General features: G+C 53.8%; 1 protein-coding gene across 6 annotated transcripts in view; it reads left to right on the top strand.

Moving 5' to 3' along the window:
• RALY (RALY heterogeneous nuclear ribonucleoprotein) overlaps positions 1-14,771 on the top strand; it is a 142,160-nt gene that overhangs the window by 107,186 nt on the left and 20,203 nt on the right. For all 6 annotated transcript variants that reach the window (XM_075517127.1, XM_075517122.1, XM_075517126.1 and 3 more), the window contains one exon: positions 12,247-12,511. In XM_075517127.1, coding sequence (XP_075373242.1) covers positions 12,256-12,511 — 256 coding nt within the window. In that variant the 5' untranslated portion in view covers positions 12,247-12,255. The remainder of the gene's footprint in view (positions 1-12,246; positions 12,512-14,771) is intronic.

The following is a 14,771-nucleotide window of genomic DNA, read 5'->3' as shown; positions in this document are numbered from 1 at the left end:
GTGATGATGTGGAAGTCCCTGACTTCTGCTCGTCATTCAGAAAAACCAGCCGTAGCCCTCGTGGCTTGGAAGAGGCCCGGGTGGCCCCAGGAGCACAGCACAACCTGGGGGGTGAGCAGGACCAGTTTGACTGGGAACAGAGCGGCATTTGCATGTTAAAGAAGCCGTGGCATCAAGATGCAGGACTTCTGCTCAGAAAACACCAGTGGAGCTAATTAACGAGAATTGCATCAGTGAAGCTCCATCTGCAGCAGCTCCTCTTTGGGACCTGGGTGGCCCTGGCAGGTGATTGAATTATCTGGTGGGGGGTTGGCAGCATGAAATGGGGTTCCTCCCGGAGCCCGGATTTCCCCCCTACTTCAACGTCGCCCTGTGGTAAGAGGTCCACGTATCCTTCTCACAGGAACCTGCGTCCTGCCCTATGTAGGGTGGGACATGGCCCAACGTTGGAGCTTGGGAGGTCACCCATTAGGCATGGCCAGGGGGGTTTTGTATGGGGAGGTGAGCACTGGGCTCATGGAGCGGGGCCGGAGGCTCTTCTGCGGCCAGACTGGGAGCACCGCTCTTCCACCACCCATTTCCTCTCTGCCACACGCAGGGAGATGCAAAAAGCAGCAGCCAAGATGCCAGTTCATTAACAGCAAAGAAAGTTCCCAGAAAGTTCACTTGCTTTTGCTCATAAATAAATCATTTGCTGTTAAAACAACATTTGGGCTGGTGGGGGGGGCTGTTCATTAAGGAACATCAAGTCAATAGGTGGCTGATGAGAACCTGTCTCCACTGCGTACGAGTGGGAGAGTGAGGGATGGAAACATTGTGTTTTCCTATTAGGCTGTGAATGATAAAGAATTAAAGAATAATTCTCAAGAAATTAGTCATGGCCAGCCATTAATGAGCATCTTGGTAACACACTAATGAGCTGGCTTCAGATGCCTGTAAAAAAGGACTTTAATTAGATTAATACATGTGCCATTGTCCATAGCCCAGTAGGTAATCATCAGGTTTTGCACCAGTGGGATTACGGATGACATTCTATTTAATTGCTGTTTCCTTTTCATTTTCTTTCCTTTTTTTTTCTTTTAAAGATTCTTTCCTCCAAAGAATTTTGTTTCTGTTCTCAAACATAACCTAAATGTTATCCATGGAATTCTGCATCTGAAAGTGCTGCCAGACTGGGCTTATTTGATTCAATTGACCTTTAAAATTTATTTTGCTGCTGTCAAAAAGAATGTTAGCCTGTTCACGAGAGATTTCCAAGATGATTAGAAGCAGAGACTCCTGAAAAGTCTACTTGTTGCATATTCTGCAATCAAAGGATGATCCTAGCTTTTTTTTTTTAGGAGAAAAATGCCTTAATTTAAAAAATATTTTCATCGAGAAGCAGAGTCCAGAGAAGTTCAATGCGAATGGCGAGTCCATGTTCGAGTAGACAGTCAAAGAGCTGCTGAGGAGCTCCTTCTCGCAGGCTGAAACCCAGGGAGCTGATCCATGCGGGCTTCAGAAGGTGCCCTCACTCTTGGTTCTAGCACAGTACAGCACAGAATTCTTGGTTATAGCACAGAAATCCCACAGGTGGGATTTCTTTTTTGGCCCCGTATGCTGTCAGGACTCTTCTCATGTTTTAAATGCAATGTTGTTAGCAGGGGAGTGGAAGCCCAGATTTAACCCGCCAGGGTTGATACCTGCTGTGCTCCTTGCTGGGTGCTCCTCGCTGTCACGTTGGGTGCTCCTCGCTGTCACGTTGCGCTGCTGGTGGGACGGCTTTTGTCTGTCTTGGCACAAGGAGAGACTTTGGCTTTATCAGGCAGATGGGAGAAATCACTGCCTCCAGAGCTGATGTAGATCACCAGCTTTGGTGCGAAGGCAGAGCATCGTGACCCCGTGGTGAGGAGCGGGTATATGTACTTACCTCCTGAATCTGCCCCCCGGGAGCCGTGTCCTGCCCCGCAGGGAGCCCCAGGAGCTCCGGCGTGGCCACACACGTGTGTGCAAGGAGCTGTGCAGCGTTTGGAGTGAGCCCCACATTTGTGGAGATGGGCAGGGTGAGGAGCAGGGCTGCTGCAGGGGCTGCTTGGGTGGATCTCAGAGTTTCCAGCCATAGGTCATCCCTTTATCACACTTATTAGGAAGGATTTAAACCTCTAAGGAATAGATTTTTAAGCTTTCTATAGGCATGAATAATATATAGGACAAATGGTTATGAGCCACAGCTATAGACTATATGCTGACTTGATAAACTTTGTAACCATTGTACCTTTAACAACTGATTAAATACTTATTAAAACAGCTTTTGGTTATTTATTGCTCCTTTATGAAGGATTTACCAGTTGCACTGAAATTTAAATCAGAGCCAGGTTTTCAACAGATTGGCAGGATTTCTCCAGTTCAAAATGACTTGTTTTTAATTAAAAATTTAAAAAGGAGGCTATTTGCATAGCAAGACGAATAGTTGAAGGAAGATTATGAGGGAGCTAATTCTGTTCATGCTGCTGTGCGCTCAACATCCACTCGTCTGGGCGGCAGCACCCTGCATCAAACAGGAGTGAACCCCAAATTTATGGAGATATCACTCCAGACCAGACAGGTCCAGGAAGCTAATTCTGCCTCGCACGCCGTCGTCCGGCACGGAGGCACCAGCCCAGGGGTGCTGCAGATGTCCCCACGCTTGCGGGCCCCGGTGCTTCAAGCAGGAGGTGACATAAGCCAATGTGCAGTGCTGATGGCGTGCTCAGCTACGGCGAGCCCGCAGCGGCTCTGGAGAGGATGCGCCGATGTAAAAATTCACAGTGCATCAGACGCGGCGTAAAGTCAGATGGATCAAGGGGACAGAGTCGGCCCCTCCTGCCAGAGCCCTGCGAAATGCAGAACTTGGCATCTGCCACGAGCTCATGGTGTCAGTCTGGATTATTTGCTTACGTCCTGCAGCAAATGTGCTTTAATGAACCAGAACCGGCTGATGTTTTCTCTCCCTCCCGCTCAGTAGCTTTGCTTTTTCCTCTTGCGGTCCAAGCGCGCCGGATGGGTGCAGCCTCCGTCTGAAGAGGGTGAAGGAGACAAGGGGTGGGCAGCAGGTACCCCCCGTCACCCACCCTGTAAGTCGAGACCTGAGTGCTCGGTGGAGAGCGGGCAGCGAGGCCAGGCTGCACATACGGCCGGGGCCCTGAGCTCCCCAGGAGTTTCCCGCGTGCTTGCAAAGGCAGGAACTGCTGGGTGGTGCAGGGGCATTGCGGGTGTGTCGCTACGGGCGGTCCCCATCCAGAGCTGTTACCGCGGCGTGGTCTCCTGACGTGTCGGGTGTTAACGCTGTTTCATTCTCTCCAGGAAAATATGATGTGCAGGGTGGAAATTGGGCTGAAACTGGGCTCGTCGCCTAAGCCCGCAGAGCCTGCATGCTCGGGAGGAGGAATCGGTGTCCTCAGGCAGAAAGTGCCCCCCCCAGCAAAACTGTCTGCGGGGCTGCAGGGGTGCAGGGTGGGCTGCGAGGCAGCATCAGGGCCTTCTGCATCTCTGCTCCAGCCCCACAGCCCTGAGAGGGTGGCCTGGGTGCGGAGGGTGGATGGGGCTGGGTGACTGGAGGGTCCCAGGCTGGAGGCAGGCTGGGGCTTGGCGCTGGGGGGGGTAAGAGGGTGGCATCTCGGTGGGGACCGTGTGCTGGTTTTGGCTGGAGTAGAGTTAATTTTCTTCACAGTAGCTGGTATGGGGCTGTGGTTTGGATTTGTGCTGAAAACAGAGTTGATAACCCAGGGATGTTTTCGTCACTGCTGAGCAGTGCTGACACACAGTCAAGGCCTTTTCTGCTTCTCACCCCCCCACACCAGCGAGTGTGCTGGGGGGGGCACAAGGAGCTGGGAGGGGACACAGGCAGGACAGCTGATCCAAACTGCCCAAAGGGCTATCCCACACCGTATGGCGTCATGCTCAGCGTGTAAAGCTGGGGAAGGAGGAAGGTGGGGACGTTCAGAGCGATGGCGTTTGTCTTCCCAAGTCACCGTTAGGCGTGATGGAGCCCGGCTTTCCTGGAGATGGCTGAACACCCGCCTGCCCACGGGACGGAGTGAAGGAATTCCTTGGTTTGCTTTGCTTGTGCGCAGCTTTTGCTTTACCTGTTAAACTGTCTTTATCTCAACCCGCGAGTTTTCTCACTTTTACCCTTCCGATTCTCTCCCCCATCCCACCAGGGGGGAGTGAGCGAGCGGCTGGGGGGGCCGAGCTGTCGGCTGGGGTCAAACCACAACAGGACCGGGAGCCAGGTCAGTGACTGCAGCTGATGAAGCCTGAGCCTGGACGGGTCTGGGCTGATTTGTCTGCAAGGTGAAGCCCTGGGAAGCGTTTGGAAAAATTGACATACCCTGTACAAGGAGTCCCTTGTCTGATGGGAGACGGGACAGCCCAAAATAGCACTCGAGAGACCCAAGGACCTGCTCTGCCCACAGCAAAAGCATCCTCCCTTATCAGGCTGTGCTCAGTTGCACTTTACAGGGAACCCACGGCTTCACAACAAGCTAGGCTGGCTCCTGCTGAGCTCATCCCCAGCTTTCTGGCCCTTCCAGCTCACTCAGCATAGCAGAAATTTCCCCAAAATACAGCCCTGGTCACAGAACTAGTCTAATAATTGTGACATCTTTGTCTATCCCCTTTTTTTAATAACTTCCTGGTCCCTTAACGATCACATTTGGGAGAATCGAAGCTGTTTTCCCCAGAAAACCCAAGGACTGGTTTCCTTCCAGTCTATTCTGTTTCTTGAACCACACAGCAGTGCACAGGGTCTTTCCGCTCTCCGGGAGGAGGGCTGAGTCCCTCTGGGTTTCGGCGCAGGACTTGTTGGGGACTCAGAAGTTATTAAAAAGATTGCGGGGTTTGTGTTGGTTATTAAACTAATGCTTTGGAGCTTGGCTCTGCTGTTTGGGGACTCACTAGCAAATTACTCGCAGCTCTCGGGGGAGGAATGATTGGCACTGGGGGTAGCGGGGACTTGGCTTCTAAATGCACGTGCATTTCTGCGCTATGGATGGCGCGGTGGCAGTGCGATCAGTGGAGTCCCTCTGTCTCGTAGCTGGCTGTGTTTCTTTTTAAAACTGCTTTTTGCAGCTAAAAGAAGGACTGTTTTAGTCAGAAATCCCTCAGAGCCAAGCGTCTGGGTTGATCGCTGCCCGAAGCGAGATGCTCGCCGTGTGACAGCCGTGCCAATTTGTTTGTGCTAGGGCACGTTCACCGCCCTTTTCCTCCCTAAACGTCATCTTTCTTGCCACTTGCAAGGAAGACGTACGGTTTGGGATGAAAGCAGGGGGGCAACCTCCAAAAAGCAGTGAGGTGGCGCAAAATTGGCTTTTGTCCTATGCAAGAGTATACGAGATGGTTAAAGAAGACCTGACCAGAGCCGCATCGTTCAGCCTTCCTCCAGCGCGTGAGCAGGGCTGCACCAGCCCTGTCGTCGGTGCTGGGGACCAGCCGGCTCTCACCGAAGTGCAGCGGGTGCACCACGGGCTGTAACAGCCATCGAGTGCTGGCAAGACACACGTTTGCTGGTGCTTTTTTCGGCACCCCAAACGCCAAATTTTCCCCAGATCTGTCGGGGAGCGGATCTGGCCCTTCGCCCCGCGCCAGAGGTCCCCGCAGGACATCTTCATTTGTCACCTGGCTCCCCGTGGAAAGCTACCAAGTTGGGAAAACTTGTTACTGGATGGAGACGGGGACAGGATGAAAAACCGCATCTCTGCTTTTGTGAACAAGCATGATAAGAAGAGAATAACAGCCTGGCTGTGTGTTGCCGTCACGCGGAAATAAAGAGCACTTTCTGCAGGAGAGAGTGGTGGGGCTTGGTGGTTTCTTCTTTGACAGTTCGTCACTAAGACTGAGGCCCCTGGGGTTTTCAGACACCTGGCTCTCAATTAAACAGCTAATCTGTGAAGCAAGGCACTTAAAGCAGGGAGGAAAAATAGCTTATCAAATAAACCAGCTCTGGCCTTGGGCTGTTACCAGATTAAATATCAGTATTTTTAAGGGATTCCTGAACATTAGCGGCAGCAGGGACCGTGACGTTGTTTCCAGCCGTGCTGTCCTGGGAAGAGAGGAGAAGCGCCGGCGGAGAGGGGACTTTGTTGGCGGGTGTCCGGGCCAGGGCACGTGCAGGCAGGCACAGCCTTTCCTCGAGCGTGGGAGCTTCTTGGGAGCTGCGAGTGGTTCTCACCACCCCTAATAAATGGCACGGGGGGTCCTTGACCTCCCGGGCTACAAAGCTCAGTTAATGCCATGTTGTGTTTTCTTCTCAGTCTGGCGGTGGCAAACAGGTTTCCTTGTGCCGTGCGTCGCGGGGCGGTAAATCCACGGAGAGCTGCGGTCCTGGGGTCTGTGGCGGGATCAGGTTGCAGGGATGATGGTCAAAGGATGGTTGGAGAGCCCTGGGCGGCGCAGCCTGGGTGCAGACGGACATGTTTCTGGTGTGGCTCGACTGCCGTCCCCGGCAGAGCTTGCAGGGTCCCCGCTAGTACAGGCACCTGCCCCATGCAGAGGGACGCGGGACACACAGGAGGGAGGGAAGGAAGGGAGGAAGGAAGGAACTTCCAACAATCTCATCCTTAAGTGCATCTGTCTTTGGGGCGATGGGGAGCGGGAGGTGTCGTTATGATGTTTCTGTAAGCTTTGGTGAGGTTGGTGGCACAAAACCTCTCCTGTCTGGGCCTCAGTTTCCCTTGCAGAAACCAGGGATAATCGTTCTAATCTGTCCTTGGCGTTCTTTGAGGTCCTACAGATGAGGGACCCCTTTATACATTCATTTATCTATGCCCAAGTATTATTACTAGTTGCCCTAGTACGTCTTGTTCTCTTACTATTTTGTCTTCTTCTCTTTTCCAACTGAAATCTGTCTTGTTGCAGTTGTGGGTTGGGGGATGAAAGGTAAAATAAGAGCTGTGCAAATGCATCTGCTGAGGACAGTATAGTTATTAGAATATTAATCTATAACCAGTGATATGTGTCTCTGCTGTGTATATTTTCCTCATCAGGCATATCATCAAGATACTCTGCTCTGACTCATACCCACTAGTTTCTCCGTGGCGTATCAAAGAGACAGTGGCTTGAGAAGATGTCGTACTCCAGAGCACTGCACTGGCGAGCTGTGTTGCTTCACGTGGAAGGGACGCGAGGCTGGGGTGGCCGATGCTGTGCTGGATTTAATCTGGGCACAACACCAAGTGCTCTGATGGAAGGCAGTTAGGAGGGCTATGAAACACGAGTACGCGATGATTCAAATGTCCTTTCCCGTTGTTGCAGTAAGGGGGCCAATAAGTGATGCGAAAGGAATATTGTGTGTAAGAAGAAACCCTAAATGGGACAGAGAAGGCAAGGGAGGCTGTTTTCTCCAGGGGATGCCGGGCTTGTGTGGGGACAGCAGAAGAGCACTTTGCACAGGGTTTTGAACACCCAGTGCTGACTGTTTTATAAGCTGCTAAATGAGAGCCGTGCAGGCCACTTGTTAAATGGAGGACATCACTGGTGATGCCTGAAATCTCAGAGCGATGCCGTGCTAGAAGCCCAGAGTTCCAGCTCCCCAGCCTTGGACGACGCTCCCTGCCAAAGCCCTGCTCCCTGCCTGGGCAGGGACAGCAGTCAGTGGGCAGATGGCACTGGGAGAGCATCCCATCCGCAGAGACGTCGGGTCCTCGTTGGCTTCCTCCCAAGTCTTTCCCAGCGGCATGGCCGTCACCTTGCCTGACCTTGAGCTTGCCATCTGGTGGCCCCATCCCATCGCTCGTCAGCCACAGGCACGTCTCCTGCGCAGACCTGCAGTGTCCCGAGATGGCCCCGGATGCACAGAGCTGCTGGGGCTTCCACCAGGGAGCCAAGGGAAAGGCTCTACCGAGGGAGGGGTTATGCTGAGCTCCCCGCTCCATCCCCGCTCCCTGCAATGAGTGGTGAAAGGGAGTTCTCCCTTCTCCAGCTCCTACAGTCACAGGCTTTATTGGGTTGGGGGGACCCAGCATCCCAGGTGGGGAGGAGAGAAGACAGTGCAGGGGACAAGCACACGCTGGTCCAACTGCAAGAAGCGTGGGGGAAGGTCACAGGAGCCAGACAAGGAGGGTGCAAGGTGGGGTTGGGGCAGCAGGGACCTGGGAAAGGTGCAGGTTCCCCTACGCCCCCCCACCTCCATGGTGGCCAAGGTCATATCTTGAGAGATGCCTTAGGAGAAGTCCTTCTCCAAGTGAAGATCCATCTGGTGCCTTAGTGTCCTCCTGAGAAATGTGTCATCTTCATCCAGCTCTTTTATTTTTAAAACAAACCCATGGAGTGGAAGATCCATTGACAGGAGCAGAGCTGGCTCATGTTGCACTGGCTGAGAGAGGGCAGCCAACTAGGTTTGGGGGAAAACACATGGTTTATGCCCTCACGCACACCCGTCCTACCCAAATCCTCCAGCCAGCCCTTTCTATTCCCATGCACAAAGGCAGCTTAACCCACATCCCTCCTACAGAGGCTTAAGGAGCTCAGCACCCTGATGTAATTGGTGGTTGCAGCTGCAAACAGCTTCAGAGCTTCAGACTATTGTAAATAACACACTTCTGGGCTCCTTGGAACTGGGGAAGGCTTTGGGCAAGCACCAGCCTGGGGTTTCCCTAAGCTGGGGCTTGGGGTAGCAGCAGTAAAACTCCTCAGAGATGGGGTGGGAAAACAGAGACAGGGGTATATTTTATTTGAGCGCTCTATTTTATTTTCAGGAAGAGAGCATTCCTCCTGCCTGCCTGGGGCTGGGCCAGACCTGGAAATGGTACAGCCAAATTTGACCAACCTACTCGCTTTCTGTGGCGAAGTGCGTGGCCATGGAGATCACATGGGTGATGTCTGCTGTGACTTCAGGAAGGTTTTTGACCTGATCTCCCGCAGCATCCTGGCATCCGAGTTGGGAAACGGCAGTCTGGATGGGTGGCCTCCAAGAGCAGCGCTAGCTGGGTGGTGGGGCTCCAAGGGCAGTGGAAAGGGCTCGTAATCTGCCTGGAGGCCGGTTGCAAGAGGAGTTCCTCCAGGGGCTGGGGATGGGGGAAAGGAGGGCCATGGCTGGGTAGCAAAATGGGCTGGAGACTTGCATAAACTCTGGCAGATGAGAATGGAAAGAATGGAAAAGTGGGAGTGCTTGTCTAGAGGGGAAGCAGCTAAGTGGGGCCAAAGATGGCCGTGTGACATGGGGTAGTGCGGGCGAGAGAGGTGCCAGGGCAGATCTACTCTGAAATAGAAAATACGGGCATCAGGAACTGGAACCTCCAGGAGTCACCAAGTGTAAAGGCACACGTTGAAGTCATTGTCCTGCAACATCACGGAAACCCCAGGGCGGGGAGAGCCACGGGTTCACAAGGGGTCGGACATGTCCTTGGGTACCAAGACCATCCAGAGCTACCTGGATACAGGTACCCTACACATGTGCAGGCTCTCTGAAGATCCTTCACAGCCTTAACTGGTCCCAGGGGGTTTAAGACAGAGATTTCCTGGGGACTGGCCAGCCGGGAACAGCCTCCAGCTGGGCTTTGTGCAGATACTCGGGATTTCTAAGAAACGAGTCCTTGAGGCTCAAGCTGGATACCCAAAGTGACCAAATGTCTGGAAACAGCCTTGGCTCTTCCTCTGTTTCTCCACCTCTGCACCAGGAACGGGGACAGTTTTGTCTGTGAACCTCTTCCAGACTGCATTGCAAAAATATGTTAAAATAGATAGTATTAAGCAAACGTTATTATTGAGCAGCCTGAAGAGGTTGGGCACCACTTGCCAAAGATGTGAGGATTTAATTCGCTTAGATGCCTTTGAAAGTCCTCTCCTTTGGTTATTTTTTCCAGTGTTTTTAGGAACACTGTGCTGCCAGGAATTGTTTTTTTAAAAAAATAAAACTAAAGTCTCTGGCTCTTTTAATCTGTAAGGGTGAAAGGGAAAATATAACGAGCCAGACTCAGACAAAGTCTAACTTTTTTTTGATTGGATTTAGCGGGGAGATCATTTCCAGCCTCAATGGTAGGTTAATAGAGTCACAGGGGTTAGAGCTGGGCGAGATTTATCGTGCCGCCGCATGCTCCCCCCGCCCCGCGCGGAGGATCGGCCTCGCCAGGTATCTCCAACGCTCTCCATGGTCTGGCTTTAAATGATGAAAGGGATCGAGTGTCCAGTCCTTTGTGCTCTGAAGATTAAAAAGGCGGAGGTGTGGATATCCTAGCTTGTCTGTTCAGAGCGCATTGATTGCAATCAGTGTTCAAACGCTCCGTCTCTCCCTGGGTCGGGCTGCAAGCACCGTCTGCGTGCAGGGCTGGGCGAGTCTCCTCTCTGTCTCTTTACCTCCGTGCTGCGCTGAAGTTTCAAATCCTGGAGATAAGAGCTAGCGGCAGCGAGCCCTAACGCTGGTCTGCGCGGGTAGAAGTACCCTCAGGCAAAGCGGGTCTGTGGGCAGAAGCAGCCCCGGCGTGTCCTGAGGGGCCAGCAGCTGAGCAGGCTCCATCAGAAGGACATCCGTCGCCCAGAACGGGGCTCACCCGGCAAAGGGCTGAGACGGGTGTAGTGAAGTTATCCCAGCTAGCAGGGTTAGGGGGAGATAGGAGCAACTTTCATGTCCTGTGTGGAAGCTCTGTGCAGGAGAAGAGAGGGAAGAAGGAGGACTTAGGTTCTTTGAAAGCCTTGGGTGAAACCCCAAAAAGCACATCAGGAAGCGCCGCAGCTTTTTCCCAGGCCTCCGCCTGTCTAGTGAGGAGCGTAGGAAAGACGAACTGTGCGTTTTAGGGCTCGGCAAAGCCAGAGAAACGCACCCTGCCGGTGTCAGCGCCTCGGGCAGGCTGGGCTGTGGGCAAGCGGAGACCGTCAGGGGCTTGGGGACCAGGGCTTGGGGACCAGGGTGACCAGGTCCACGGGCGCTGCATCCGTGCAGCCAGGCAGCTGCCGCCATCCCCACCTCGCACCAAGCTGCTCAGACAAACTTGGGCTTTGGGCCCAGGGAGCCGAAGCCCCAAAGCCAGGCGGTGCTGCAGCTCTGCCCGGTGCCGCGGCAGACGCTGGGGACTGCCGGGGAGGGGCCGCCATGGCCCTGCGGTAGCAGTGCGTCCCCTGGGCAGGGCGACGGGCTCGGCGACGGCCTGGGGTCCTGGGCGCCCCGGTGGCATTGCCCCGAGCGCTGGGAGAACCTGCCGGCGTGGCTGGCAGGGGCTGGGGAAGAGCAGCTCTGCAACGTGCATCATGAAACACCGTCCGCAGCTCTGAGCTGGCTTTTGCCAGGTAAATACCACACACTGTGTATGCAGCGCACGGTAGCGATCCCAAAGCGTCCCCTCTGTTTCTGGAAGATGAAAATCAAACCGATACCTTTGGACAGCTGTAATTTTTGCTGCAGAAATGTGAGCAGGCAGTGTCATAGGCAGCCAGACTAGCTTTAATTTCACACAATTTCCAGCCCCGTCCCTGGCTCCTCTTTGTCCTCAGAGGTGAAGCCTGTTCTCGGGGGCTGCCCATTAAATACCCCCGGCAAGAGGCCTTGCGCCTATGGGAAGCGGGTTGGAGTGGCTGCCAGCTGAGCTGGCTGATGGCTCAGTGATTCCCAAGCTAACAGTGACACCTCCTGTTTGCACAAAATGCAGCTCGAAGCCCAACGTGTAAATGTGCAGGCAGGCAGCAGAGTGCAGGTATCAGATAGGAGCGCATGGGCTGCTCCACCAGTTAAATATCTTCATTTGCATCCAGCAAACTCAAGTCCTCTTCCAGCTGCCAGTGCGGATCCGCGGGGACGGGGACGGGGACGGGGACAGGGACGGGGACGGGGCTGTCCCTGCGTGCGGTGAGAGCTGGCCTGGGCTGGGAGGTGCTCAGCAGGGGAAGGCCCGGAGAGGCGGGCACGAACAAAGGTGCTGAATGCAAACTGCTTTAAAAAGAGCAGTCCTTTGAACTGTAATTAAGTATAGAGCGGTAAAACCTTTCCTATAATAGCATTAAAGCTTTTACTTAGATGCAAAATTTATTTAAATCTTGTTTTGTCCCCCAGAAGCAACCGGCTGACACCCAGAGTGTCAGCCTGATAAAGAGGTTTCCAGCAAAGGTTTTGCGCTGGCTGCGACGTTCCCCTCCCCACACACAGGGGCTCTCTGGAGATGGCATCCCCCAGCTGTGACCGGTTGAAGCTGAGGAGCTGGTTCCCTTGCTCCAGGCTTGCTGGGAGATCTATCCCCCGCCCCTTTTTGTAAGACTCCAGCGATTCCCTTGCACACCTTCCTGACTGCCAATTTGTTCATTTAGGTGTTCAAGATGTCATTGAAGGTGCAGACAAGCAACATCACGAACAAGAATGACCCCAAGTCCATCAACTCCAGAGTCTTCATCGGCAACCTCAACACAGCCGTGGTCAAGAAGTCAGATGTGGAGACCATTTTCTCCAAGTACGGCCGAGTGGTGGGCTGCTCCGTTCACAAGGGCTACGCCTTCGTACAGTACTCCAACGAGAGGCACGCACGTGCTGCTGTCCTGGGCGAGAACGGGCGAGTGCTTGCTGGCCAGACGCTTGGTAAGTCTTTTCTTAAGCCATTTTAGGTGTCCGGGTGCAACACGGGTTGGTTGCTCCCTAGGGGATGGTCAAGGGATGGCCAGTCCAAGGTCAAACTGGGGCATCAATCTGCAGGTTGAGGTCAGGTCCAATGATGGTGAGCCGGTCAGACACAACCCGGTGATGACCAAGCAGGTCCATAGTGGCAAGGCAGGTCTGGGGCCAGGCTGGGAAGCAGCCGGTGGGTCAGGATCAGCAGGGTCCATGGCCATGGCTGTGAAAGAGCTGGAGACCAGCACTCCTACAACACAGCTCCGGTAGGGGCTGAAGGCGCCCGGGTCCCATGTGGGGACGGGTCAGAAGTGAGGCTGGTCATGGCCGTTCAGGCATATTAGTACCCTCAGGGCTGTGACATTGTGGCCCGAAAACTCATGTTACGGGCTGCGATTGTAGAAGCTAAAACACAGTTCTGAATCGTCCCGCGTCTTTGTCCTTGATCTGGTGGGGAAGAATAAGGGTGGGAAAAGACATTGCCTGCTTCCCTTTCCGGACCAGGCCTTACCCTTTGCCTGTCAAGAGAGGTGATAGTCTAACTCGGACTAGCTCAGACTAACTTTAGCCAGCTGATGTTAAAGGAGATAACTTCCTCCTCAGACACATGGAAGCGTCTCGTCCGCACTGCTGTGTGATAAGAAATAACAAACACAACCACCCCAGCTGCATCCTTATTTGCAGATTGCTCTGAAGTGTCACATGCTGAGAAGCTCTTGTCACCAGCTCTAAGCTGAGAATTGGAACTGGAGACAGTATTTCTAATGAAAAATTGTTATTTCCAAGCCTGCTGCAGGCAGTGGTCATTGGGCACCCAGGAAAGCGATTGCAGCCCATTCCCACCCTGCGTCTGGCACAGCAGGCTGAAATAAAAAGTAGCGTGTTAGATCTGACCTTTAAGACAGTGTGCTGTTTGCATCCATGGTTTTTTCAAATACCAGAAACTTCTTTTCACTTCTCTTATGGTCCAGCTAGCAGAGCTGCAGACGGAGGTGAAGCACAGTGTGCCAGAGCTGCTTCCAGCCCACGTGCGCAGAGTCCGTAGATATGACACAGAGGGCCCTGGGGAGCAAAGGAGCTCGTTGTGATGCTCCAGACAGGTACAGGAGACGCAGCTAAGAGACAGGCAACACTTGCCCACATAGCTGAAGAGAGAGATGAAAGGTTTGCCATGATAGGAACATCTTACTCGCCTCTCAGTGCTGGTCCCAGAGGTCTGGCATGCCAACAAGACAAAAGGGCTGTATTCTAACGGGGAGTCCTCTACATGTACTGGACGAGGTGCAAATTCAGCTCCCTTTCATCTGCCTTCCCTTCATGGGCCAGTCTTACCGCAGGAGAGCTCCGCAGGCTTTCCTTTGCTGTTCACGGACCAGTATAAACACGAGGACGCTCCCCTTTCAGGAGAATGCAGCAGAGGAGAAGAGCTGAACAACGTGGTTAGAAAACGCCTTTGCACACAACAAGGTAGAAAGTCCCGCCCTAAAAAAGAGGAGGTGATGGCCACATAGGAACGTGGAGAGGAAGAACAGGATGGGACGGGCAAGGGACATGGCCGACACGTTGCTGAAGAGACTGTCCCTGCTTCTGTCCGTGGGCAGGGTTCTGGGGGGTCCTTTGAGGTCATGATAAAGCTTCCCTCCCCAGGCGGGCAGCAGGAAGGCAGGCTTCTTTCCACCCTGGCAGTTCCAGCCAGTAACTTCAGCAGGGTGCAACCACGCGATCCTGTGGAAGAGCTGCAGCCCGTGACGGCCAGGCAAACAGCTGGGTTCGGCACGGCAGGAGCTCGTGGGGGATCACCGCCTGCACGGCGGGGCAGCGTGGCTCCAGGCAGCGCCCGGCGCAGGGGCAAAGTACCCCCAGCCTTGTTGACAGCGCAGGGCCGCCTGTCCCCAGTGCCGGCAGGCGGTCACTCAGCAGGACAGCATCCCCGTCTGAATCCAGAGCCACTCCTGCACGGCAAGCACTTGCTGTAATGACTCGGTTGTAGCAGCCCTGCATGGCACAGTTCAAGTGAAACTGCCTTTCCCGCCTCAGCTGTTCAGATGGGAAAGAGAATTTGCAGCAATGTTTAGGAAATGTTGTGGTTTCCCATCACAGCTTTGCACGTGCCTGACTCGTCTGAGTGGGCGTGTAGTCTAAGGATCTCCTATCTCCCCCAGCATCCGCCAAGGCTCTTGCAACTCCTTCTAATAGATCACAGAAAAGCTGGTCCTTGCAGAAACCCTGC

Source organism: Mycteria americana, chromosome 14 (genome assembly GCF_035582795.1).
Source record: "Mycteria americana isolate JAX WOST 10 ecotype Jacksonville Zoo and Gardens chromosome 14, USCA_MyAme_1.0, whole genome shotgun sequence".
Classification (NCBI taxonomy): Eukaryota; Metazoa; Chordata; class Aves; order Ciconiiformes; family Ciconiidae; genus Mycteria; species Mycteria americana.
This window is presented reverse-complemented; position numbering and strand designations above follow the sequence as displayed.